Source organism: Lampris incognitus, chromosome 2 (genome assembly GCF_029633865.1).
Source record: "Lampris incognitus isolate fLamInc1 chromosome 2, fLamInc1.hap2, whole genome shotgun sequence".
NCBI lineage: Eukaryota > Metazoa > Chordata > Actinopteri > Lampriformes > Lampridae > Lampris > Lampris incognitus.
In genome coordinates this window covers 138,748,622-138,775,439 of record NC_079212.1, presented here as the reverse complement: position 1 = coordinate 138,775,439, position 26,818 = coordinate 138,748,622, and the positions used below count along the sequence as shown (strand labels likewise).

At 46.3% G+C, this 26,818-nt stretch overlaps 1 protein-coding gene across 1 annotated transcript in view; it reads left to right on the top strand.

Moving 5' to 3' along the window:
• Nucleotides 1-15,396, top strand: part of mapkapk2a (MAPK activated protein kinase 2a) — a 51,721-nt gene extending 36,325 nt beyond the window's left edge. The window contains exons 3-10 of the mRNA XM_056272870.1: nucleotides 8,616-8,680; nucleotides 8,947-9,026; nucleotides 9,214-9,340; nucleotides 9,507-9,582; nucleotides 9,705-9,829; nucleotides 12,526-12,611; nucleotides 14,657-14,737; nucleotides 14,899-15,396. Coding sequence (XP_056128845.1) covers nucleotides 8,616-8,680; nucleotides 8,947-9,026; nucleotides 9,214-9,340; nucleotides 9,507-9,582; nucleotides 9,705-9,829; nucleotides 12,526-12,611; nucleotides 14,657-14,737; nucleotides 14,899-15,042 — 784 coding nt within the window. The 3' untranslated portion in view covers nucleotides 15,043-15,396. The remainder of the gene's footprint in view (nucleotides 1-8,615; nucleotides 8,681-8,946; nucleotides 9,027-9,213; nucleotides 9,341-9,506; nucleotides 9,583-9,704; nucleotides 9,830-12,525; nucleotides 12,612-14,656; nucleotides 14,738-14,898) is intronic.
• The last annotated feature ends 11,422 nt before the right edge of the window (nucleotides 15,397-26,818 follow it).

Genomic DNA, 26,818 nt, shown 5'->3' with positions numbered 1-26,818 from the left:
TGCTCTCCCTGCTGTCTTCGAAAATACAGTAGCAAACACGTTGTCTCCAGGCAGCCAAATATACGAGTGAGTTTTGACGCCAGTGCGGAAGTGGCGACAGACGCAGTTAAGCAGTTGCCCCGTTAGGCCGTCCTACGACTCAAAACTCCAGTCACCGCCGTTTAATCAACGAGACGACAAACCAGGAACTGAAACATCTGTGAATTTTCTCTGCAAGAAGTTATGGTTGTGAAAATATTTTTTTGCGGAATAAATGTGAGGTTATGGAAATATTTCACCTCTTCTACTGTGTCCCGCTTTGGTGATTTTTAAATTAACCGTGCCATCAGGACAATGTGCCTGAGTCAAAGTGTTGCTGTGATTTATGCTGTGATTAAGATATGATTCATCGTGACTTATCTAGGGCAGAAGAACTGCCTCGGCCACATCCATATTAGATGTGGTAGCAGACGCAAAATTCACCTGTGTGTTTGCTCACATATGGCGTTTTCACACTGGCCAAAAAAACCCGCTAATATCCGCCTTTGGTCAGTGTAATATTCAGCACCAGCGGCGGATGTTAGTGGGTTTTCTTGGCCAGTGTGAAAGGGGTCTCACTTACAACCGGTCTCCACCCTTCAACTCTACTGCCTGACTCTGGCCTGATTAATACAACATAGCGGTGCTCATGAACACAATCTCCTGGCTTCAAAATGACTTTTCAAAAACGAATATGAAATGTCACACTCCCTTGGAACACTACATTTGCAGTCACTGGTTGCCCACACAACTAATATGTGTCCCCATGGGTCCGTTAGTAAAATATATGAGAGCGCCTTGGAGAGAGAATGATTTTCAACAGAATGTTCCTGGTGACAACATTTGAGGTTAATCGTGTTCCTGAGACTTCTTTATCATTGAACGGTTCCAGAAATGAGAAATATGTGAAAGAAAGAGCTCTAAAAAGCCTTTCACTGCTTTTTTGTCTTTTTCAGTTTTCTTCCCTTTAGGCATGTCCAATTCCCTATGCATTTACGGTTCTGCGAGTACCACCTTTGCTCTCCAATGCAGGTGGAGTTTCCAATTGCTTCTTATCACCAGTCAGTTGCAGCTTTCTCTGGGGGACTGTAACATAAATGAAGGCTTGTGCTACCCCCCCCCCCCCAGAAAAATCACTATTCACGATGCCAATAGAACTTTGTGTAAACAACGATTTGTGAGTGACAGTACAGTTCTTTCCATGTTCCATGTATGAAGCTTGAAAAATGATCCAGCAGCAAATGTTCTGCCCTTCCCCACTCCTCTGAAATCAGTGCAAAGCAGAAATTTCTATGGGTAGGACTACACTGAAATAGCCGATGTGTAAACATGCTTCCTGGCTATTATCAATAGATTAGTCTGTCTTGTTCTGTCATGCAAATTTGGTCAGATTTTTCACCAATTGTTGATAATTACAGTGAGCAACAGGCTTTAATATAAAATGTACTTTAGTACTATGATGTTATAGGGACTCCTGAGCAAACCAGGCAACTGACAAAATTCCAAGTAGCAGACGTAACAATGATAGCGATGACGTAATGAGTGGTGTCCCATTTCCCAGGTGAAGATTTCATATCCTACCCATTATACCTTCATTCTGAAGGGCCGCTACCCAGTAGAGGGCACTCCAAAACTAGGAGTAGGGCCAGAGGAGAAAGGGGGGGAGGGGGATTGGGCCTTACATTCACCTACCAGGTCTAAAAACTCACTCCCTGATTGCTGATGGCTGGAATACCTGACCGCAGGTGAATGTAATGAATTACCCGGTAAAATAAAAAACCAACCGTACTTTAGGTCCCCAAGGAGTGAATTGAGAACCACAGTTTTAGATGAAACAGCAAAATAGCAACATGTGACGGCTTTACTTCTCAGGGAACATTTCTCACACTATGTATTACTTCAGCATCAGAATAGGATAAAGGATGACTCTGTAAATTTGTGTTTTCCTGTGTGCAGGATGTGTGCGTGCATCATGGGTGTGTGATTGATATTGAGAACTTGAAGGGTGCTGTGGTTAAACAGGGGCGCCCCATGGCTTGTAAGACTTCATCTCAAACTTGCCGACAACACATATGTGCCTGTACACAAGTATCTGCACAAGACACTGCACATACCATTTGACATTGCTGATTGTACCTGAAACTTAAATGAAAGTCATACTGAGGAAGAGGATGTGAAATGAAACTAATTACTTGAAGTAACTCGGGTAGATTTTTCTCACAGTTAATTTAGTTCAGCTGACTAGCGTTATGGGGCTTCTACATTATATAGCTAATTTTTCTATCCTTGCTGCCTTTAACTTGGAATTAAGGGGTACCAATGTTTGTTTTTTTTGCTGTCCAAGGTGGAATTAAGTGTCAATATCCTTGTTGACTTTTTTGGGGGGGCAATTTTGCATATTCCATCTCCACTGGTGAGCTATCGGAGCACAATCGTACCTCACACAGGCATCAGGGAACAATGCCTGCTGACTTTCTTTCCTTTGAATGTAGGACTCTACCTCTCAGAGAACCAGTCAGGTTTTGGGAGCTATTTCCAATTAACAAATGACCTTATCAGAAAACTCCCAGCCTCCCACTAAACTCATCCAAATGCAGTCCCTCGCCAGGCCAGTCATTCAATATGGGGGAAATAACAGTTTTGCTAAAAGGAAAAAAACATACTAGCCAAAAGATGACTTTATTGAGCATCTGACCAGTTTGTTTTATCAAGGCTGTATCCCAATTTCCGTACCGTTCACCCACTACCCCTCGGTTTCAGATATTGCCTGGGTGTCAATGGATGGGTGCCCAACAAACCTTAAAGGTCCAATGAGACAGTATTTGGAGCACTGCAAACTTTCATGATTTGATGTATAGTCAAATGAAAGTGGGTTTTATGATGGGAGTGATTTGACTGACAGCCAGTAATGATGGCTGGGCATTTTCAGAAGAATGCGGTTATCAATATGCTGTTGGCTAGTTTGAATTTGGTGGTGGAAGATCACATGTTTTCTGTCTCACTCACGTTCATTGGACATGCATGCTTGCAAAAAATATCTGCATGCCTGCAAATGTTATTGTACTTATCAGGAAGAGAAAAACATTCTGAGATGCAAAAATATTTGTTTTGCATTTCTAGAACATAGTGTTTAATAGAAATTATGCGATAACAAAAGAGGTAACAAGAATACAATTTTCTTATTTCATGTCACCTTTAATTAATAGGATAACTGCTTTTAGCCAGTGTCAATGAATACATCATAGTTCAAACCAAACGCATGACATCATCATTATCATCATCAGTTCCATAACCTTTTTTGAGGTCGTAGGAGCACAGCTGATGCCTCAACAGGTTGAGTCATCATTGTGTTTCAGTAGGGGGGGTACCTGGTGGTCCTTATCCCCTCTCCAGGTATGAATGGCCGTTAGTTCACAGAGGAACTCATCCGCCATTCGACAGGTTTTGTTTTTAGTCCTGCTGGGTGTCCACTCACCCTCCTCACAACAACCCAAGGGTTGAAGTGGGGGTGCCGGTTTAGACGCCGACGACCCGACAGTTGCAGTTTAACGTCGTACCCAGGACTAAAACGCATGACACCTGTGAGCAAATAAGGCCTGGGAGTTGAAATATCCTTTGTCCATGACAATCCTCATCTCATCTCATCAGCAGCTGCTTCTCCAGGGTTGGGTCGCAGTGGCAACAAGCTAAGTAGGGCACTCCAGATGTCCCTCTCCCCAGCAACACCCTCTAGCTCCTCCTGGGGGATCCCAAGACATTCCCAGGCCAGATTGGACATACATGGAGTCCCTCCAGCGAGTTCTGAGTCTACCCCAGAGTCTCCTCCCAGTTAGATGTGCCCAAAAAACCTCCAAAGGAAGGCGCTCAGGAGGCATGATCATCAGATCCCTGAAGCACCTCAACTGTCTCCTTTCAACACGAAGGAGCAGTGGCTCTACTCCAAGCTCCCTCCGGATGTCTGAGTTCCTCACCCTATCTCTAAGGCTGAGCCCAGACACCCTACGGAGAAAACTCATTTCAGCCGCTTGCATCCGGGATCTCACCCTTTCGGTCACTACCCAAAGCTCATGACCTACGTGAGGGTTGGAATGATGACAGTCTTCTAATAAAAAGGATGTGAGTAAGCAGGCATATGATGTTGTTGTAACATATCTTATTTTGTCCTGCTACTATGTTCCACATCATCCCTTCCAACTTGACAGAGCAACTGAACCACGATGTGTGCTAGAGCTGAATTACTTTAAATACAGCAAACCATTCCATGAAAAAACACAGCCCTACACCTGTTGAGTCAGGTGAACACATGGATAAAAACACATCATCCAAAAATTATAATTAGCTGTACTTATAGAAAAATGAATACGTAAATGCTTAAAATCCCCTCCAAACAAATCAGTTTCAGTTGATGCAAACAGAGTAGTGCAAAAAATGCAAAATGAGGCTTTGCCACCGTTATAGGAGCTGATTTAGCTGGGTGATGGGATAAGACACAAAGGAGTTTTTTTGCCCAGTTTTTTTGTGATTTCTATGCTGTCTGCCTGAGGGAAGGACCACTTGGCAAGCAGGTGGAAGTCATGATAGATGAGGGTTGTTGTTTGCCTTCCTCAGCAACTGAGGATTGTTGTTTGCCTTCCTCAGCAACTATCTGTCTACTCCATTACTGCTACAAACAATGTAATGTTAGTAGGAGCAGTAAAAGTAGTAGAAATAGTAATAATTATTATTACAAGATCTTGATGACTACAGATTTTGTGGTTAGAAAATGATTATGCAATCATACATAACTATATAGAATAAAAATTACTGCTTCTTGTCAACACACAGTTGCATGTTCTACCATAATATAGCCTCTCTCTTAGCGACTTGCACTGATATTGTCACATTTCTGTGAACGAGTCTGCTCTTCCTTTTGATTTCAAGTTTCATTTTGAGTAAGGGTAATAATAAGTAGGGGGTCAACTTCCCATTTGCTGTCAACAGACCACAATACTGCCGAATGAGTTTGCAAGCAAACCTCACATGATGTCGTCCATCGAAGCTCAGACATTATGCATTGCATTTCAATGCAAAATTGTGTTGCCTTCTCTGGCTTCCACAAGCTTTATACCACCGGAAGTAACAGAAGAGCATGCCTCCACCCCCACCCCTTGCATTTTTACTCAGTTTGCACAAAGCATTTAAACCACATCTAAAAAATTCCCAGGCACCAATACACAAGTATTTTCATATTTATGTTCGGATTAAGCAGTGTAATATGTTGAATCTTGAAGATCTCAGAGCCAGAGCCAATAGCCTACTGTGGTAGTGGGGTGTGCTTTAACGTCGGTTGGAAGACCGCCGTGAAGTTGGCACCCCATTTAATCAGAACATGAATAAAAAATATCATCCATTTGTGCAGCATTTGTACTGATTTGTGACGCAAAAACTATTTGTTTGTGCTGTAGTGGTTTTTGAGATATTAAGCATTTTATAGGCTGTGACGTCACCCTGCACCCCATTATCATCCAAATTGTTCAAAACTGGTCTCGTTTGTTTGTGCTTGGTTTGTGCCCGTTTGTGCCGTTAAACTAGAATGACTGGGATTTAACTCCTACCTAAAACGACCATGAGCGGTCAAAATGACCGCCGGTTTTTAAACTATATTCTGTCAAGATAAATACCCAATTGAGATATTAATACATTGCAAATGTTAGTTTGTTAGGAAACCGACTGACACCAAAATTAACATTTTAACAACTATAATACTATTTTTAAGTAATTTAAACTTTAGAGAGAAATGGTCGAACTTGAATAGCAAAATTGAAAAATATTAACCTGAGAAACAAACAGAAAACACATATTGCTAATCTTACAAACGTAACAAGGCTTGTAAAACGTGAAATGTAAAAAAATAATTGAAAATAAATATTGAAGCAGTCCCAAACAACGACCGGAACTTAAAAGCTACTAGAACGACCGTGGGCGGTCATTTTGACCGCCACTGTTTTTAAACTCCGTATTCTGTCAAGATAAATACCCCACTGAGATATTAATGCATTACATATGTTAGTATGTCTGTTAAAAAACTAACTGACACCAAAATTGCAATTTTAACATCTTTACTACTATTTTTGAAACAAGTTAAAATCACCGCTGTCCAACTCCTGTAAATACTGCAACGCCTCGGTGGTAGTCACGGTGCGTCTGTAACCAGACATGTTGGAAATGATCAAAAATCAAATCTAGACTATTTCTCTGCACTGGAGGACGCTAGTTTTTTCTAGGTCAGAGTAATGAACTTCAGAAAGGAAATGATGCGACCAAACATGTCATATGAAATGACGCGCACGATCACGCGCAAATTATGAGCTGTCATTTTGACTGCTCACGGTCGTTTTAGGTAGATCGTATCATAACCTTTTTGTGCAATTGGTCTCAAACTCGTTTTAATGCAAATATATGCAGTTTTATGAGAATTCGGGGAGCGGCAGGTCTGTATCCCCCCCCCCCCCACAAGTTACTAAACTTTGAAAATCCAAAATGGTCATAATGACCTCCTTCTTTGGTCGTTTTAAAAGAAACGTGTGCTCTTTCAGTATTTAAGAAATAAAACATTATTGTGGCAAGCCGGCATGGAAGAACAAGTCAAGAGGCAGAGATCTCTTTTTAATCGCAACTCCCGTTTCCCATACACCGCACGACCCCGGGGGGGCTCTGTTATTATGCCCCCCCCCCCCATGTCACAGCAACTGGCGACGTCAGTCACGGTCCTAAGGTCAGTCAGTCAGTAACAGTCCTCTACCCAGTCTGAGTGAAACCCCCAAACAACAACATATCCCAACAAAAAAGAGAACACATGAACATGCAAAAATATAACACAGCTCCACACCAACACACCAACAGTCCCATGAGCCCCTACGCTTCCCCAGCACGGAGCCGCCGACAGTCGGAGCGACCGCCTCGCCCGGTCGTTTCAGTATTCTGCTAAAGGAGTGACACAATTCTGAACCCCATTGTCATCAAAATCGTCCAACTGGTGTCGTTTGTTTGCTCTCGATTTGTGCAATTACTTGTGCTCTCTGAAGAAATATGAAGTTTAAAAAAAAAAAAAATGTGTTACTTCACGTATGCTTAAATGTACGTTGTATGCCCTGTGCTGGCAGGCAAGATTCTTGCTTCAGCATACCAGCTCCCTCACACCTCTGGGCGCATGCGCTTTCGTTGGCCTCGTGGTCTCACCATCCCACTTCTGACACCAATGTAGCGAATTTGGGGGGCAGCCGGGAATCGAACCTGACCGTGCTAACCAGTCAACTAAAGGGTTAGCGCAGTCACCCGTGGTGTGGGCAATCTGGGTTTACGGCCCAGCTGTGTCCGGTTGCTGGCTGACCCCCAATTTCACTACACTGGTGTCAGAAGTGGGATAGTGAGACCATGAGGCCAACGAAAGCGCATGCGCCCAGAGGCGTGAGGGAGCTGGTATGCTGAAGCGCGAGGACACACTTTCTGAAGGAGGGGAGGTTTGTAACGACCAGATGGCTAGACTCGCTAGCTCTTGGCTAATGGGTCGGACCTTTTAGTCGACTGGTTAGCGTAGTCGCCTGTGGCGCGGGAGACCCGGGTTCGCGTCCTGGCTGCAGCGGTTCCCGGCTGCCCTCTGAATTCACGACAGTATTTTTGTCTGTAGGCATGTGAGCCTGATGTCTCAGTAAATTCAAACCATTTCAGCAGTATAGCGGAATTTTTTCGTAAATAATGGAAGGAAGCGCCGGAGCCTGGTTTACATCCAAAACCTGCATTCTCTACCATGTTTGCTGTCAAAACTTTAACTACGCTAATACAAACTTGCTCTCAATACTGATAAATCCTCTCTGCGCAGGAAGTTTCAGGTTTCTTTGCCCGCCCTACATTTGCATATTAGTCAGCAATTGGCTTTCGGATTTCTGACGTACCAGATCTAGCTTGCTCGGGGTATTTACTACTTTTATTAATCCCCGTGGCGCAATTCTTCCTCTGCATTTAACGCATCCTAGCTGTGTAGCTAGGAGCAGTGGGCCGCTGCCGTGGTGCGCCCGGGGGACCAACTCCAGTTCGTCTTGCCATGCCTCGGTCAGGGGCACAGACAGGAGGATTAGCACTAACATGCATGTCTTTTTGATGGTGGGGGAAACCGGAGCACCCGGAGAAACCCCACCGCAGACACGGGGAGAACATGCAAACTCCACACAGAGGATGACCTGGGATGACCCCCAAGGTTGGACATCCGCGGGGTTCGAACCCAGGACCTTCTTGCGGTGAGGTGACAGCGCTAACCACTGGGCCACCGTGCCGCGTATGTTTGAATATCAGCCTTTAGGGAAGTGCACGGAAATCTCCCCCACATTACAGGAATGTGAAAACACCATTCTCGTGACAAACTTGCACACATAAGTCAGTATAGTCAAGGTCAGGCACTTGCGGGGACACAAACATAAGAAAAACAGATTTCTGAGTGGAGGGGGATCTTAAGTAAAAAGCCCATGTTACCGCCTGAACAGTGTTCGCCTTCCATTTCAGAGCCCTCCACTGGCAACAACTCTTCTGTGTATGTCTATGTTGTGTGTCTTTGTGTTTTCCAGCATGAACGGAGGAGAGTTGTTTAGTCGAATTCAAGACAGAGGAGACCAGGCCTTCACAGAGAGAGGTAACTAGCTGGAGTTACCACACAAACATTACTTTACATGCTATGGCTACGTATATCTTTTTATGTGTGGTTTCACTGATACGTATCAGCTGACAGACAAACAAATAAGGCTGTAAAAAAGGTGAACCGTCAGATATTCTGGCCACCCAGATGTGGAATTAGTGTGGATTTAGAAGTTCGATGTCAGTAGACTGTCAAGACACGTGATCTACAGAGTCTGAATTGTGTGTTGCTCTTTAATACTGAAACTTGTCACCGTCCTGCAGAGGCGTCCAACATAATGCTGAGCATAGGCGAGGCCATCCAGTTTCTGCACGCAATCAACATCGCCCACAGAGATGTTAAGGTTTGTACCACACAAATGTCACCTACATTAATCAAAGCCGTGATTTAATATGGACTACGTGTTGTCATGGTGGTAAAGACATAATTTCTCCACTGTTGGCGAAAAACCAGACAGAGAGAGGTAGCACTGCCCAGGCAGTAACCAATAAAATGTTCCTTTGTTCTCTTTTTCTACCATATCCCTGCAGCCGGAAAATATACTGTATACCTCCAAGAGGCCTGACGCATTGCTTAAACTCACAGACTTTGGTTTTGCCAAGGAGACCACCTCACACAACTCCCTAAATACCCCCTGCTACACACCCTATTATGTTGGTAAGGGTCTGTGCACACACAAAAACGTGCGCACACATCTTTTATTTTTGTCCTTTTTTTATGCTTCTGAAATTCCTGGTTGAACTAGCAGAGGTTACTCTGTCACCCTTTGCCTGTGTCACCCCTCCTCCATATGTTATCCTGATTATTACATTTCCTCCTGCAGCCCCAGAGGTCCTGGGTCCAGAGAAATACGATAAGTCCTGTGACATGTGGTCATTGGGGGTCATCATGTATATCTTGTAAGTCAGTCCTGGTTTGCCAGCCCCTAAAATCCCGTTCTTTCTCTGTCTCTCTCTCATATTTTGTTAACTTGTCTAGTCATCCGATGGGTTCGTCACATAATGTCTCATGGTCCCTTTAGGTTGTGTGGATACCCGCCCTTCTATTCCAACCATGGTCTAGCCATCTCTCCTGGGATGAAGAGAAGGATCAGAATGGGCCAGTACGAGTTTCCCGATCCTGAATGGTCTGATGTATCTGAGGAGGGTAGGTGGATGTATGGCCTAACTGTTAGACGTGTCAGCACTAACTAAATGAGATGTTGATATGCAGCTAGGAGATAGCCTACACAGGTTTCAACAAGTTTTCCATCACCGATCTCTCCATTTCCATCACTGTTAGGTTGACAGGTATGTGTTTCATGCAAAAAGGGTCAGTGTGACGTCCGGGTAACGTAGCGGTCTATTCCGTTGCCTACCAACACGGGGATCACCTGCTCGAATCCCCATGTTACCTCCAGCTTGGTCGGGTGTCCCTACAGACACAATTGGCCGTGTCTGCGGGTGGGAGGCAGGATGTGGGTATGTGTCCTGGTCGCTGCACTAGCGCCTCCTCTGGTCGGTTGGGGGCACCTATTCGGAGGGGGGGGGGACTGGGGGGAATAGCATGATCCTCCCACGCGCTACGTCCCCCTGGCGAAACTCCTCACTGTCAGGTGAAAAGAAGCGGCTGGCGACTCCACATGTATCGGAGGAGGCATGTGGTAGTCTGCAGCCCTCCCTGGATCAGCAGAGGGGGTGGAGCAGCGACCGGGACGGCTCGGAGAGCAGGGTGATTGGCCAGGTACAGTTGGGGGTGAAAAAAGGGAGGGGGGGGGGGAGGTTCAGTATATTGCTGTTGAGAGCCATGAGGGATAGAAATTGCTAGAATTGACTGAGGGTGATGTTCTCACTAGCTTTAATCATACTTTTCATTCAAAAGACTTGCTTCTCAGACTTGTGCTTTTAGTTCTCTGCAATTGTTCCCAATTTTGCTGTTTGGAAATTGGTTTTCTTCAAACAGTTAAAAGTCACGTCCATTTCTCTGTTGGGTCTCCGACTAAAGAGAATTTTCAGAGGTTGTTTCTGTATTGGTGATCACGATTGCCAGAACAGTTAAATATCATTAAGGCATTTCATTTACATAGTATAAGCTTAGAAAAAAAGCATCATATTGATGTCTTCTGTTACTCGAGCCTCCCCGTGTCATTCCTCTCAGCAAAACCGTCTCTGCGGTTAATGTTGCATGTTGAGGCTCGTGCAGACTGGGCCAGATAGCACTATACTGCCATTTTTTAGTTGCATGTGCAACGTTGTATTTTAACCCTTTCTTTAGACGTTAGATGGCAACTCTCGTTTTGCAAGAGAAGTTTCAAAAGGGAAACTAAGAGGAGACTTTTTTTTAAAATTTTTTTATTTGGAATCACATATTAACAGCATTTTTACATAATCATCTTCAGTTAGATAATACTTTTATAAAGTATATCCATTTGAGATAAAAGAAAAAAAAAAAGAAAAGTACAAAAACCATACTTGTCTCCCTTTGCTGAATAAAACCTGTCTGATCTAGAATTATTTGCGGAAGGATTTTTTTTCTTCAATTCTTTTTGCCAGGATGTGGGTAAAGATCTTATTGTCTTGGTTCATAACACTTATCGGCCGATCGCTTCCACATTCAAGTTGATCTTTACCCTCCTTTGGTATCAAGGAGATCGCCGCTTCTCTCTAAGATGGGGGAATTATACCAGTTTTGAGCGCATGGTTATATGTCACTTTCATTGTAGGGATCAGTAGATCGTTCATTTCCTTGTACCACTCCGATGGAAAACCATCCGGTCCTGCCACCTTATTGGGTTTTAAATTTGATATTGCCTTTTTGATTCCCTGATCCAGCGGCATGGTGTCGCCTCACAGCAAGGTCCTGGGTTCGAGCCCCGGGGTAGTCCAACCTTGGGGGGGGTCGTCCCGGGTTGTCCTCTGTGTGGAGTTTGCATGTTCTCCCCGTGTCTGCGTGGGTTTCCTCCGGGTGCTCTGGTTTCCTCCCACAGTCCAAAGACATGTAGGTCAGCTGAATCAGCCATACTAAATTGTCCCTAGGTGTGAATGTGTGTGTGCGTGCGCGCGTGCATATGGCAGCCCCGTGATGGCCCGGCGGCCTGTCCAAGGTGTCTCCCCGCCTGCCGCCCAGTGACTGCTGAGATAGGCTTCAGCATCCCCGCCACCCTGACAACAGGATAAGCGGTCCGGATGGATGGACGGATGGATTTCCTGATCCATAATTTCAAGAGGAGACTTTTTTTATTTGCAAAATTCTACCTGTTGTACTTTTTTTCTCCTACTACTTTGAATTAAAACACAAATACAACCCGTGTTTTGTACTTCCCTTCATAAGGACATATTCAGCTCACCTGGTTTGAGATAAATAGAACAGAACAAAAGGATACCACCGAACAAGTCTGCCCTAAAACAACTCTTTAGACTCAAAAGAGCCGTGACTGAACCAGGGGCAATTACCGTCACTGGTTTTCGTGAGTAAACTCGATGTCCAGTACTAATTACTCATCCCCACAGCTGTTGTAGAAGTACTGTCGATTATATTTGAATGGAGGGAAATCCCTCTTCATTTTTCCTACATAACGAACTCTCGCAATGTACTTGCACACACATCAGATCCACAACTGTTAAAACACACCGGCAGACTGTGTCATCGCTCTGTGCAATGTCTTCCTCCCATGTTTAGATTTATTTGTTCACAAAGTTACCTAAATTATAATCCGCTGTTTGACTTGTCCTGAAACATTTCTAAACTGTTGTGCAATAAAAGTAAAGGTTCCTGTAAACTGTATGTAAAAAAAAGAAAAGAAAGAAAAGGTGCTTTTGGAGGTGTAAGCTATGTGTATTTTCTGCTTGTTTGTTTATGTATAGCCAAACGACTGATTCAGACCCTTCTGAAGACTGAGCCAACCCAGAGGATGACCATCACAGAGTTCATGAATCACCCCTGGATCAATGTAAGCACATACGCTCTGTCAGCACTGGGACCGGCCTACTGTCTCCCCCGTTCTCCCTCTCTCTCTCTCTCCCTTTGTCTCCCTCAATGTCCACACGTACAGGTTCCTAGACTTATGCGAGCGTTCCGCATGCCTGATAGGTCCGTGAGGGCTCGCCGTCCGGTTAGCGTAGTGGTCTGTTCCGTTGCCTGCCAACATGGGCATCACCGGTTCAAATCCCTGTGTTACCTCCGGCTTGGTTGGGTGTCCTTACGGACACAATTGGCCGTGTCTGTGGGTGGGGAAGCCGGGTGTGGGTATGTGTCCTGGTCGCTGCACTAGCGCCTCCTCTGGTCTGTCGGGGCGCCTGTTCAGGAGGGAGGGGGAACTGGGGGAGAATAGCGTGATCCTCCCACGTGGTACGTCCCTCTGGTGAAACTCCTCACTATCAGGTGAGAAGAAGCGGCTGGCGACTCCACATGTATTGGAGGAAGCATGTGGTAGTCTGCAGCCCTCCCCAGATTGGCAGAGGGGGTGGAGCAGCGACCAGGACGGCTCGGATAGTGGGGTAATTGGCGAAATGCAATTGGGGAGAAAAGGGGGGGGGGTCCGTGGGGGCTCAGGGCTGTCCTCCAGTAAGTGCACGAGGGCTCGCTTGCAGATTTTTTGAGCTCTTAATAAGAACTTAGCCTTAAGTTTGCAGCCCTGCAGACTTTGGCTGAGGGAATAACCTACAAACCTTTGGTTGCATTGTGACATTTAAAACAGGGAGAACAGGAGAAGTCCCGGAAATGTTAAAAACAAACTAATGGTTCATGAGACAACACACGTTGCCATTGAAAGAGACGGCAAGAAGAAATTTACATGTAAATATTCTGAAACACACAATGTGCATGTCTGGTGAACTATGTTTTGAACCTACAACATTACTACTATATTATTAAAAAACAGGAAACCTACAATAACAAAACTTTGCAAATAATTATCCCCGCCAGGCGGTCTGTCTGTTGGTCGCTTGCTCGCTAATCTCACATACTATGGGGCCTATCACCCTGAAAGTTTTTGCACAGTTTATGACTGTATGATCGAGAACCTCTTGATCATACAGTGATAAACTGTGGTGATTCAAAACCTTTGAAAAATGTTTGTTCGCGCTATCGCCACTCCCGCCGCTCCCGCCCGTCATTCACTCTCTTGCTCGCTCGACCAACGCTGCTCTGTCACTGCCCACTCGATCGACTTGGGCGCTGCACAAAAGTCTTACAGTGGCAGCAGAAACACTGGTTTTTCTTTGTGTGCGTGTATCTGTCCGCTGCTAATCTCGCCTACTACTCTGCCTTTCAGCCCAATATTTTTTGTGCACAGTTAGGACTGTATGATCAAGGACCTCTCATGGTTGCGGTGATTCAAAACCTTTGAAAAACCTGTTTTCTACCACAATTTAGCGCTAACTCCTCAGCTGGTTGTTGGCTTAAGTCTGACCACTGGAGAAGGGGAGATATGCAGGCAGTGCCTCTGTATCTTCCCGTCTCCCGGTAGGTGAAAAAAGGGGTGGTTTGTTGCCAAGTCCGAGCACCGGAGAAGGGGAGATACACCTGATGGGGATCTGTATCTAGTTAAATGGTCAAAATCAGGCAGTCAGTCACTCACGTGCATCAGTGTTGAAGAATACAAAATCCGTCCATCCGTTATCCAAACCGCTTATCCTGCTTCAGAAACCACATGCAAGGATGTAGGGTAGCACCCGCCAATTTGGAAAAGGACAGGGACAGTGCCTCATTTTCACCAATTTATTTTGGCCAAACTGAATTGGTGAAAATGAGGCCCTGTCCCCAGATGTCATCAACATAACGTGTGATGTCATGAACTGCTTTCCCTGTTCCTGTATGTATACCGTCTCGAGCCTTTGTGCCCCCTGTGCACGTCATCCAGTTATGCTGATCATGCAGGTGACAGTTAAAGTCTGTGAGGGTTCAGGGTTGAGACTTGACACCGGGCCTCTGTTTTTATCGATTGTAAACTGCAACATCCCGACTCGGTTTGATTCCGCTTGTGTTTCCCTGCAGCAGTCGATGGAGGTACCGCAGACTCCGCTCCATACTAGCCGCGTGCTGATGGAGGAGAGGGAAGTGTGGGACGACATCAAGGTGAGAGTCGTCGCCCTCCACCCACAGCAAGCACCTACTGCTGAGCCGAGACAGACAAACCTACGATGGAAAACCAGAAGGGTCGCAGTGCCGCTGACCCAGAAATTCTTTGACTAACAATTCCTGTTTTATCTTTTTTTTTCTCCAAAATATTTTTTTAGGAGGAACTGACCAGTGCCTTGGCAACGATGAGAGTCGACTATGAGCAAATCAGGATCAAGACCATCGAGGACTCGTCCAATCCGCTACTAACAAAGAGGAGAAAGAAAGCCAGCAGTGCGGCGGCGGACAGGCATGCGCACTGAGAGGCGCACGCACGCACGCACGCACACGCGCGCACGCACATACAACACACACATACCTTTTTGAAAATGAAAACAAAGGAAGCAATAATTGTCGACAGGGAAGTGGGAGTGGCAATGCATGAATTTACTCAGTGTTTTTACTTTTCATGACGTGTTCTAATGTTTTGTAGGAATGTTTTGTTTTTGTCACTCAAACCATTTTAACGAACCAACCACTCTGTTGTTATAGAGGGCGTGTTAATTCACGCTTTCACACCAGTTGAGAGACGGCGAATGATCGAAAAGGAGGGAAGAGAGAAAAATGGAAGCTCTCTCTTCTCTCTTTTCCCTAATGTCAGGTTATTACAAGAGGGAGGGGGCTTTAACGATTGGGGGGGGGGAGTAATGTCGAGCCTTAACATCAGCAGTTGTTCTCTTTTCACCCTTCAGCCTTGCTCTAGCTCTTGCCCCCTAAACCTGTGAATGTTGTATCAAACGGCTAAATCTCCAAAAAAAAATAAACAAGGGAAAGATGTTTTAGTCGCGTACATGCAAATTACGCAAATATATTTTTGAAATGACAAGTGGAATGTAAGCTTGAAGTCCCTTACTGTTAGCGGGGAGAAATATATTTGTCTCGTCTTGTGCCGGAGACTGGGAGTGTCGGTCAGATCCATTTTGTCTCAAGTGAATGTAGACCCGAGGCTTATGCAGTTACACTGGCCATGTCTCATTTTGGGAGGGGCGCCCTCGTTCTCTGTCCCCCCTCACTGACGCCGAACTATGGCGATGTGTCTAGTCACAACATTTGAGGGCAGACAGAGGGGGAGCCATGTTTCAATAATTCTCCTGCGGGTAGCTCATAGGACAGTAGAAGCCCTACAGATACTGTATTTTTGTTTTTTTTCTCCACCAGGGCTCTATGACATTGTAGCACGGGCTATTTTCAGTGTTGTTGCGTTGCAAAGCAACAGATGACTTTAACCCCCACCAGGCTCTTCCCCAGGTTGTGCTTTTTAGAAAGTATAATATTGCCATAATATGTTTCAGGTCAAAGCTATGCAGGTGTTTGTTGGTCTAAAATTACTTCCAGGACCTAAGAGTGCTTTGATTAATTTGTTTGCAAATGTCCTGTTGAAGAGATGTTTCGCAAGAGCAGGATGTGTATGTTTGTGTTGTTGTAAACAGCAACATCCAATAGTGCACATGTAGTTAGTTGTACCTGATTGGTCAATCCTTTGCAGTCCGACAGAGAAGATGACCCTGTTTTCTATTAGTTGCACTCACACAACGGCAACTCTTGAGTCAGGTAAGCTCAACGGGACTGTGAACTGTGCCCGAAAAACGCTTCAGCTCTCCGCCATTTGTGGAGAACAGCACTCCCGCACTTCCGGAAGGAAGACATCGGAGTTGTTTTAATGTACTGCTCACCACAGTGGAGCAGAATCTGACATAACACCAGCAAGCTGTCGTCACACAGACGTTGTGACGGTCGGTTCCTCTCTGCAGCATTTTGTCGAAAAACGGCAGGACATCGCCCAGCTCATCTGGGCTCATGAGAATTTTTTTTTTTTCTGTTTATGTCATTGGATTAAGTTGATTTCACATGTTAAAATCACATCCATTTTCCCTTCTCACCCAACAAATGTCTCACACTAAAAGAGAATGTTCATGGAATATTTGTGTTTTTTTTTATTATTGTTTTTATTTTCTTCTCCCTCAGCCCCGTTATTTGAAGGGGAAACACAGATGTGTCCTTTTTTTCATATCATTCAATTGTTGTAAGTCCAACTGCTGTAATTTTGTCTGCTTCAGCTTTGGATTAAAACACAAAACAAAACTTGCACTTATCTCTTTTTCTTAATATGTATAGCATTTATCCATGGTAAGAAAAATAAAAAAACAACAACTGCTGAACAGTATGCAGAATTGGAGCCATATTTTTAACAAAGGCCAAAACGACCGGGGAAAATTAAAACTATGCGAACATGATAACCAACTAGACGCGATTTCAGAGTTACGTTGATCAGCCAAAACATTAAAGCCACCTGCCTAATATTGTGTCGGTCCCCCTCGTGCCACCAAAACAGCTCTGACCCATCGAGGCACGGACTCCACAAGACCTCTGAAGGTGTTCTCTGGTATCTGGCACCAAGACGTTAGCAGCAGATCCTTTAAGTCCTGCAAGTTGCGAGGTGGAGCCTCCATAGATCAGACTTGTTTTTCCAGCACATCCCACAGAAGCTTGATTGGATTGAGATCTAGGGAATTTGGAGGCCAAGGCAACACCTTGAACTCTTTGTTCAGGAATGGTTTGAAGAACATGACAAAGTGTGCAGTGTGGCAGGGTGCATTATCCTGCTGAAAGAGGCCACTGCCATCAGGGAATATCATCGTCATAAGGGGTGTACCTGGTCTGCAACAATGTTTAGGTAGGTGGCACATGTCAAAGTGTACGTTACACACTGTAACATGTGTAATGTACACTTGTGCAATAAAAGTTAAGGTCCTCACCTTTGCTTGACGGCCAGGTGGCAGGCAAAGGTGGGGACTGGGGCGTGCCGACTTCCAGCATCCCAGATTGGTCCTCGGGACGTGGAATGTCACCTCTCTGGCAGGGAAGGCGCCTGAGCTGGTGCAGGAGGTGGAGCAGCACCAACTAGATATAGTTGGGCTCACTTCCACACATAGCATGGGCTCTGGTACTAAACACCTGGAGAGGGGCTGGACTCATTACTTTTCCGGAGTTGACCAAGGTGACAGGCACCGGGCGGGTGTAGGGATACTCACAAGTCCCCGGTTGAGCACCGCCACGTTGGAATTCTCCCCTGGGAATGAGAGGGTTGCCTTCATACGACTGCGAGTCGCTGGGGGAAAGGCTCTGACTATTGCGTGTGCTTATGCACCAAACAGCAGTTCTGAATATCCGGTCTTCTTGGAGTCTCTGGGTGGTGTCCTGGATAGGGCTCCACCTCAGGACTCTATAGTTCTGCTGGGGGACTTCAACGCTCACGTGGGCAACGATGGAGAAACCTGGAGGGGCGTGATTGGGAGGGATGGCCTCCCTGATCTGAATTTGAGCGGTGCCTTGCTATTGGACTTCTGTGCGAGTCATGGATTGGCAATAACAAACACCATGTTTGAACATAAGGTAGTTCATAAGTGTACTTGGTACCAGAACACCTTAGGCCGAAGATTGATGATAGACTTTGTGGTTGTACCATCAGATCTGCGGCCGTATGTTTTGGACACTCGGGTGAAGAGAGGAGTAGAGCTGTCAACTGATCACCTCCTGGTGGTGAGTTGGATCAGATGGCGGGGAAGGCTGCCGGACAGACCTGGCAAACCCAAACGTGTAGTGAGGGTGAAGTGGGAACATCTGGCAGAGGCCCCTGTCCGTGAGGTCTTCAACTCCCACCTCCGGAAGAAGTTCTTGTGTATCCTGAGGGAGGCTGGGGACATGGAGTCTGAGTGGGCCATGTTCAAAGCCTCTATTGTAGATGCGGCAGGCAGGAGCTGTGGTCAAAAGGTCATCGGTGCCTGTCGAGGCGTCAACCCAAGAACCCGCTGGTGGACACCGGTGGTGAGGGAAGCCATCAGACTGAAGAAGGAGGCCTTTCGGACTTAGTTGACCCAGGGGTCTCCTGAGGCAGCAGACAGGTACCGGGAGGCCAGAAGGCCTGCCGCTTTGGCGGTTGCGAAAGCAAAAACTCAGGTGTGGGAGGAGTTCGGCGAGGTTATGGAGGAGGACTTTCGGTTGGCCTCAAGGAAGTTCTGGCAAACCATCTGGCGACCCAGGAAGGGGACGCAGGGCTTGATTCAGGCTGTGTTCAGCCGGGGAGGGGAACCATTGACCCGGACTGGGGATGTTGTCGAGCCGTGGAAAGAACACTGAGGAGCTCCTGAACCCGACTAACACGTCCTCAGTGGAGGAGGTAGAGTCTGAAGACTCAGGGGAAGCCCCACCCATATCCCTGGCAGAGGTCTCTGAGGTAGTTTAAAAAGCTCCCCAGTGGCAAGGTGCCCGGTGTGGACGAGATTCGCCCAGAGATGCTGAAGGCTCTGGACATTGTTTGGCTGTCTTGGTTGACATGCCTCTTCAGTGTCGCGTGGAGGTTGGGGACAGTACCTGTGGAGTGGCAGACTGGGGTGGTGGTTCCCATATTCAAAAAAGGGGACTGGAGGGTGTGCTCCAATTATTGGGGCAGCACATTGCTCAGTCTCCCTGGGAAAGTCTACTCTAGGGTGCTCGAAAGGAGGCTCCGACCGATTGTCGAACCTCGGATTCCGTCCTGGCCATGGAACAACGGACCAACTCTTTACCCTTGCGGAAGTGCTGAGGGGGGCATGGGAGTTTGACCAGCCAGTCTACATGTGTTTTGTGGACTTGGAGAAGGCTTACGACCGTGTACCCTGGGGCACTCTGGGGGGTACTGTGGGAGTATGGGGTACCAGGGCAGTTGTTACAAGCCATCCAGTCCTTGTCTAACCAAAGTGAGAGCTGTGTCTGCATTCTTGGCACAAAGTAAAACATATTTCCGGTGGATGTCGGACTCCTCCAAGGTTGTCCCTTGTCTCCGATTCTGTTTGTGATATTCATGGACAGGATCTCAAGGCACAGCCAAGGTGAGGAGTGTGTCCGTTTTGGGAACCTCAGAATTGCATCTCTGATCTTCGCAGATGATGTGGTTTTGTTGGCTTCATCAGAACGCGACCTCCGGCGCGCACTGTGGTGGTTTGCAGCTGAGTGTGAAATGACCGGGATGAGAGTCAGCACCTCCAAGTGTGAGGCCATGGTTCTCTACCGGAAAATGGTGGATTGCTCCCTCCGGGTTGGGGATGAGTTGCTGCCCCAAGTGAAGGAGTTCAAGTATCTTGGGGTCTTGTTCATGAGCCAGGGTAGGATGGAGCAGGAGACTGACAGACGGATCAGTGCAGCATCAGCAGTAATGCGGATGTTGTACCGGACCGTTGTGGCGAAGAAGGAGCTGAGCCGGAAGGCAAAGCTCTCAATTTACCAGTCAATCTTCGTTCCAATCCTCACCTATGGTCATGAGCTTTAGGTAGTGACTGAAAGGGTGAGATCGCGGATACAAGCGGCTGAAATTAGTTTCCTCCATAGGGTGTATTGGCTCAGCCTTAGAGAGAGGGTGAGGAGCTCAGATATCCGGAAGGAGCTCGGAGTAGAGCCGCTGCTCCTTCACATTGAAAGGAGCCAGTTGAGGTGATTCGACCGTCTGATTATGATGCCTCCTGGGTGCCTTCCTTTGGAGGTTTTTCCTGGCATGTCCAACTGGGAGGACACCCTGGGGTAGACCCAGAACTCGCTGGAGGGACTACATGTCCAATCTGGCCTGGGAATGCCTTGGGATCCCCCTTAAGGAGCTGGAGGGCATTGCTGGGGAGAGGGACGTCTGGAGTGCCCTACTCAGCTTGCGGCCACCGCGACCCGACCCCGGAAAAGTGGCTTAAGATGAGATGAGATGCACATGTCAAAGTAACATCCACATGAATACCATGCAGGACCCAAAGGTTTTCCAGCAGAACATTCCCCAGAGCATCACACCGCTTCCACCGGCTTGCCGTATTCCCATAGTGCATCCTGGTGCCATCTCTTCCCCAGGTAAACAATGCCCACACACCTGGCCATCCACATGACGTAAAAGAAAACGTGGTTTATCAGACCAAGCCAACTTCTTCCACTGCTCCATGGTCCAGTTCTGATGCTCACATGCCCATTGTAGGTAGTTTTGGTGATGGACAGGGGTCATCATGGATACTCTGATTGATCTACGGCTACACAGTCCCATACGCAGCAAGCTGTGATGCATTGTGTCTTGACACCTGTCTATCATAACCAGCATTAACTTTTTCATTAATTTGAGCTACAATAGTTCTGGGATTGGATCAGATGGGCTAGCAGAGGTGTAAAAACCCAGTCTGGAAAGTAAAAACCCTAACCGTGTCTTTACTTCATCCATGTATTAAACCAGCTGATTTGGGAAACTAGTCAGTGCAATCTAATGGTTTAGTACATGGGTGGAGTAAAGACACAGTTAGGTTTTTTTACTTTCTGGACCAGGTTTTTACACCTTTGCGGGCTAGCCTTCACTCCTCATGCGCATCAGTGAGCCTTGGGCACCCATGACCCTGTCGCTGGTTCACTGGTTCTCCTTCCTTGGACCACTTTTGGTAGGTACTGACCACTACATACCAGGAACGCCCCACAAGACCTGCTGTTTTGGAGATGCCCTGACCCAGTCATCTAGCCATCACAATTAGTTGAGGTAAAAGAGAGCGTTACATTTATTTGCTGTATTGATTTTAGGCTTTGGGTTGTCTTTGGTGTCTGTTTTCTCAGCATGTTCCCCAGTTTTGTTAAGTAAAATTTGTAAGGAGTGCCGATGAGGCTGACAAATTTAATTACAAGACACTGGCAAAACTAAAGCTTTCCAAAATCACCTCTTTTGAACATAATTGGAAATAAAAGAGAGAGGACTGAGATTTCAGTAATCACAAAGAGCACAGGTCAAGGAAGACCTTTACCACTGATGAATAAAGAATTCCCACCATAAAGACAATGTACACTTACCTGACATATGGGAAATAAAGAGATGGGTGTGGATGTGTGACTACTGTCCACAGAAGACTTATTGGACAGAACTATGGAAGCTACACTACAAGATGCAAACCTCTCGTTAGCCACAAATAATAATAATAATAATTGGCAGGTTACAGTTGGCCAACACGTACCCCAAAGAGCCCTCAGAGTCCAAGAAAAAGGTAATGTGGACAGATTAGGCCGAAGCGGTAGTAAGAGCACCAAAAAGAGCCTTACTGGGGGTGTCCAGGTAGCATAGCGGTCTATTCCATTGGAACCAACGTGGGGTTCACTGGTTCGAATCCCCGTGTTACCTCTGGGCGTCCCTACAGACACAATCGGCCATGTCTGCGGGTGGGAAGCCGGAAGTGTGGGTATGTGTCCTGGCCGCTGCACTAGAGCCTCCTCCGGTCGGTCGGAGCGCCTGTCCGGGGTGGAGGGGGAACTGGGGGGAATAGCGTGATCCTCTCATGCGCTACGCCCCCTTGGTGAAACTCCTCACCGCCAGGTGAAAAGAAGCGGCTGGCAAATCCACATGTATCGGAGGAGGCATGTGGTAGTCTGCAGCCCTCCCCGGATCAGCAGAGGGGGTGGAGCAGCAACCGGGACGGCTCAGAAGAGTGGGGTAATTGGCCAAGTACAATTGGGGAGAAAAAGGGGGATTAAAAAAAAAAGAAAAGCGGTACTGACGAAACCTGGTGGTTTCCCGTTCCCCATGACATGCCATAAGATACTTATTATCTCTTCTTGTTAATATTTCTTGATGTATGTGGTATTTTTCCAAGCACGGGAAAGGGATAGGGAAAAAGGTTTTCCCTTTTTTGTTTTTAAACAAATTTGGACGCACTCCTGTTTGGCACTACAGAATAACTAAACTGACCTCGCGTCGAGATCGAGGCCCTCCCGGCATCAACTAAGCAGAGCAATTCGAGTAACAGCTGGTCAGACGATAACGAGCAGAAGTAGGTTTCTAGTTCAGATTTAGGGGAAACTACAGAATCACACTCTTTGATGCTAACAGGAAGACCACGCTAAAGAAAAGTGGTGTGGTTTCTCGGCCACCTGTTGAATGCTTTTTAACTTTGGGGACAGAAAGGAGACCTGGGCCTTGTGATTGACTGGTAGTGAGATGACACAACAAGCTTCACAAGGACGGATAGATAAAACGGAGCAGGCTGATGTAATATTTTATAGTTTAGAGTAGCACGTTCAATTCGGACCCATCATGGATAGGTGGCCTGTGAAGGAAAGCTGACTTGGGCATAATATTGTCAAACTTCATCATTTTGCACCATGTGGAGGTTCTGTGCTATATGCCAATATGTGGCAGGTCAGAGAAAAGAACATTGAAATGAGCGTGGAAGAAAGAAAAGCATGAATCAGGACCTCGGCATCAGCTTTTTGGTACTACAGAGGCCAAGCGTAGGAAAAAAAAACCTGCTTCTTTATCATAAACACTGAGGAGGGCACACTCATAGAGTGAATATGTATTGATCAGCAGTGCGCAACACATTTTGGGAAGCAAATGTGACATTTAAAAACTGAAGCAGTCGGGAAGGGTTCAGACAGTACTCATGTCAATAGCAGGGCTATTTTTAAAGACAGTTTCCTAGACATGTAGAGAGGGGGTATTTCTCCTCAGGTGCACAGCAGTGGGTGGTGCAACACCTCCAGCTCTGAGTGTGGTGAAACCTACAGTCATCTCTCTCGACTGTATGCTTCAATGTAAGGTGTAAGAGAAGGGGGTAAGTGGCTGTACGGGGTAGTCCCACCCCCCTGTGGTGCCGCAGACTGACACCCACACGCCATGCCAACTTCAGGTATTTTATTCTGTGAGAAAGAATTAGTGATTACACACCGAAAGATCCTGGCAGAATAGGGTTAAACCTGTATTAGAATAGGACACGTGGTGGACCTAAGTATGTCCTACATATGTGGTAGTGATGGTCATCGATGTGTCAATCGCTCTAGCGCCACTCTATTTAAATAACTACAAAAAATCACTCTCAATGTCAACTATATTCAGACACATATCCAGACAACTTGTAGCCTTAAAAAAGAAAGTGGTTGCTTGTGTGCACGTGCATATGCGTGTGTCAGTCTATAGGTGCCTGTTTTGTGTTTTTGTGTGAGCCATGTTGAGGATCAGACAAGAGGGTGACACACATACCACTCTGAGTTCTTTGAAGTGGCATGCCCTTCCTCATCCTCTCGTTCACACACACACACACACACACACACACACACACACACACACACACACACACACACACACACACAACATCATCACAGACAAGCTGCATCTGACAAAGTTTGCTCTCTTGAGTTGACCCAAGACAGACAGACAGTAATACTGAGACGGCACAAATTATATCAGCCAGAAACTTGTGGTGCACAGTGAACCCTCAAATCAGATAGATATTTTCTTTATCAGTGTCAACTGCACAGTAGCAGTGGGGTTTTTTCCCACCTGTGCACACAAACAAGCAAGTAAAAAAAAAAAAGTGTCATATTGTTGATGCATTGTTGATACTTGCCTTGCGTAACAAACTAAGAAGTGTTCACCATGTTCAGCAACAGTAACTGTATCTTACAAGCGATTCAAACTTTTCCTGTTTGTGTACAGAGCTGCAATAGGGTTTTATTTTGCAGCCACTGTAATGAATCCCCCATACTTATATTATATTATGCAATTATTACATGCCCAGCTAAAACCATGGCCAAACAGTAGTCGTTCTAAACCTGGAGAGTATATTAAAATGTATTGCATAAAACACCAAGAGAACATATTATTAAACAGTAATTATCCGATCACATTAAATACTCATCCAAAATCTACTACCACTACTACTTATGGCTGCTCCCGTTAGGGGGCGCCACAGTGGATCATCCGTTTCCATCTCTTCCTGTCCTCTGCATCTTCTTCTGTCACACCAGCCACCTGCATGTCCTCTCTCACCACATCCATAAACCTCCTCTTTGGCCTTCCTCTTCTCCTCTTCCCTGGCAGCTCCATATTCAGCGTCCTTCTCCCAATATACCCAGCATCTCTCCTCCACACATGTCCAAGCCATCTCAATCTTGTCTCTCTTGCTTTGTCTCCAAACCGTCCAACCTGAGCTGTCCCTCTAATATACTCGTTCCTAATCCTGTCCTTCTTCGTCACTCCCAATGAAAATCTTATCATCTTCACCACTGCCACCTCCAGCTCCACCTCCTGTCTTTTCATCAGTGCCACCGTCTCCAAACCCTACAACCTTTAACTCTTGCTGGTACCCTTTTGTCACAAATCACTCCTGACACTCTTCTCCACCCACTCCACCCTGCCTGCACTCTCATCGCCTCTCTTCCACACTCCCCCTTACTTTGAATAGTTGACGCCAAGTATTTAAACTCACCCACCTTAGGTGATGAAGGACCCCTTACATCATCACCATTCACTGACTACTCCTGCTGTTCATGCATAGATATTCCGTCTTGCTCCTACTGACTTTAATTCCTCTTCTCTCCGGTGCATACCTCCACCTCTCCAGGCTCTCCTCAACCTGCTCCCTACTGTCACTACAGCTCACAATGTCATCCGCGAACATCATCGTCCATGGAGACTCCTGCCTGATCTCATCCATCAACCTGCCCATCACCATTGCAAACAAGGATGGCTCAGAGCCGACCCTTGATGTAATCTCGCCTCCAACCTGAACCCATCCGTCACTCCTATCACACACCTCACCACTGTCACACTGCCCTCATACATATCCTGCACCACTCCTACATACTTCTCTGGCACTTCCAACTTCCTCATACAATACCACACCTCCTCTCTTGGCACGCTTTCATATGCTTTCTCTAAATCTACAGACAGTGTAACTCCTTCTGGCCTTCTCTATACTTCTCAATCAACATTCTCAAAGCAAACAGCACTTCTGTAGTGGTCTTTCGTGGCATGAAACCATACTGCTGCTCACTAATCGTCACCTCTCCTCTTAACCTAGCTTCTATTACTCTTTCCCATATCTTCATGCTGGGGCTGATCAACTTCAAACCTCTGCAGTTGCTACAGTTCTGCACATAATCCTTATTCTTGAAAATCAGTAGCAGTATAAGTCTTCTCCACTCCTCAGGCATCCTCTCACTTTCCAAGACTATGTTAAACAATCTAGTCAAAAACTCCACTGCCATCTCTCCTAAACACCTCCATACCTCCACAGGCATCAACCACCTTTCCACTCTTCATCCTCTTCATAGCTGCCCTCACTTCCTCCTTGCTAATCCGCTGAACTTCCTGATTCACTATCCCTACATCATCCAACCTTCTCTCTCTCTCATTTTCTTCATTCATCAGCCCCTCAAAGTACTCCTTCCACCTTCTCAACACACTCTCCTTGCTTGTCAGCACATTTCCATCTCTATCCTTGATCGCCCTTACCTTCTGCACATCCTTCCCAGCTCAGTCCCTCTGTCTAGCCAATTGGTACAAGTGCTTTTCTCCTTCCTAAGTGTCCAACCTCTCATACAACTCCCCATACGCCTTTTCCTTTGCCTTCGCCACCTCTCTCTTTGCTTTACGCCACATCTCCTTGTACTCCTGTCTACCACTTCTTCTTTGCAAACCTCTTCCTCTGTATACTTTGCTGTACTTCCTCATTCCACCACCAAGTCTATTTGTCTTCCTTCTTCTGTCCTGATGATACACCTCCACATGACACACCAAGAACCTTCCTAGCTGTCTCCCTAACTATTTCTGCAGTGGTTGCCCAACCATCCGGCAACTCTTCACTACCACTCAGTGCTTGTCTTAACTCCTCCCTGAACTCCACACAACAGTCTTCCTTCTTCAGCTTCCACCATTTGATTCTTGGCTCTGCCTTCACTCTCTTCCTCTTCTTTTTTTTTTAAAATTTTTTTCTGATTTTTCCAATTTTCTCCCAATTTAGTGGCCAATCGATCCCTATTTTAATTCAAACACCCACCCTCGTACTGCGTGCGTTCGCCAACTGCATCTCTCCGGCCGGCAGTCTCGAAGGAGACGCCTCGCCACTTTCGTGACAAGGTGAATCCAGGCCGAACCACTGCTTTTTCCGACACACCCAGAGACGCATTCATGTGATGAACACAAGCCGACTCCGCCCCCCTCCCGAAGACAGCGCTGCCAACATTGCTGCTTCATCGAGTCCGGCCATAGTTGGATCTGACGAG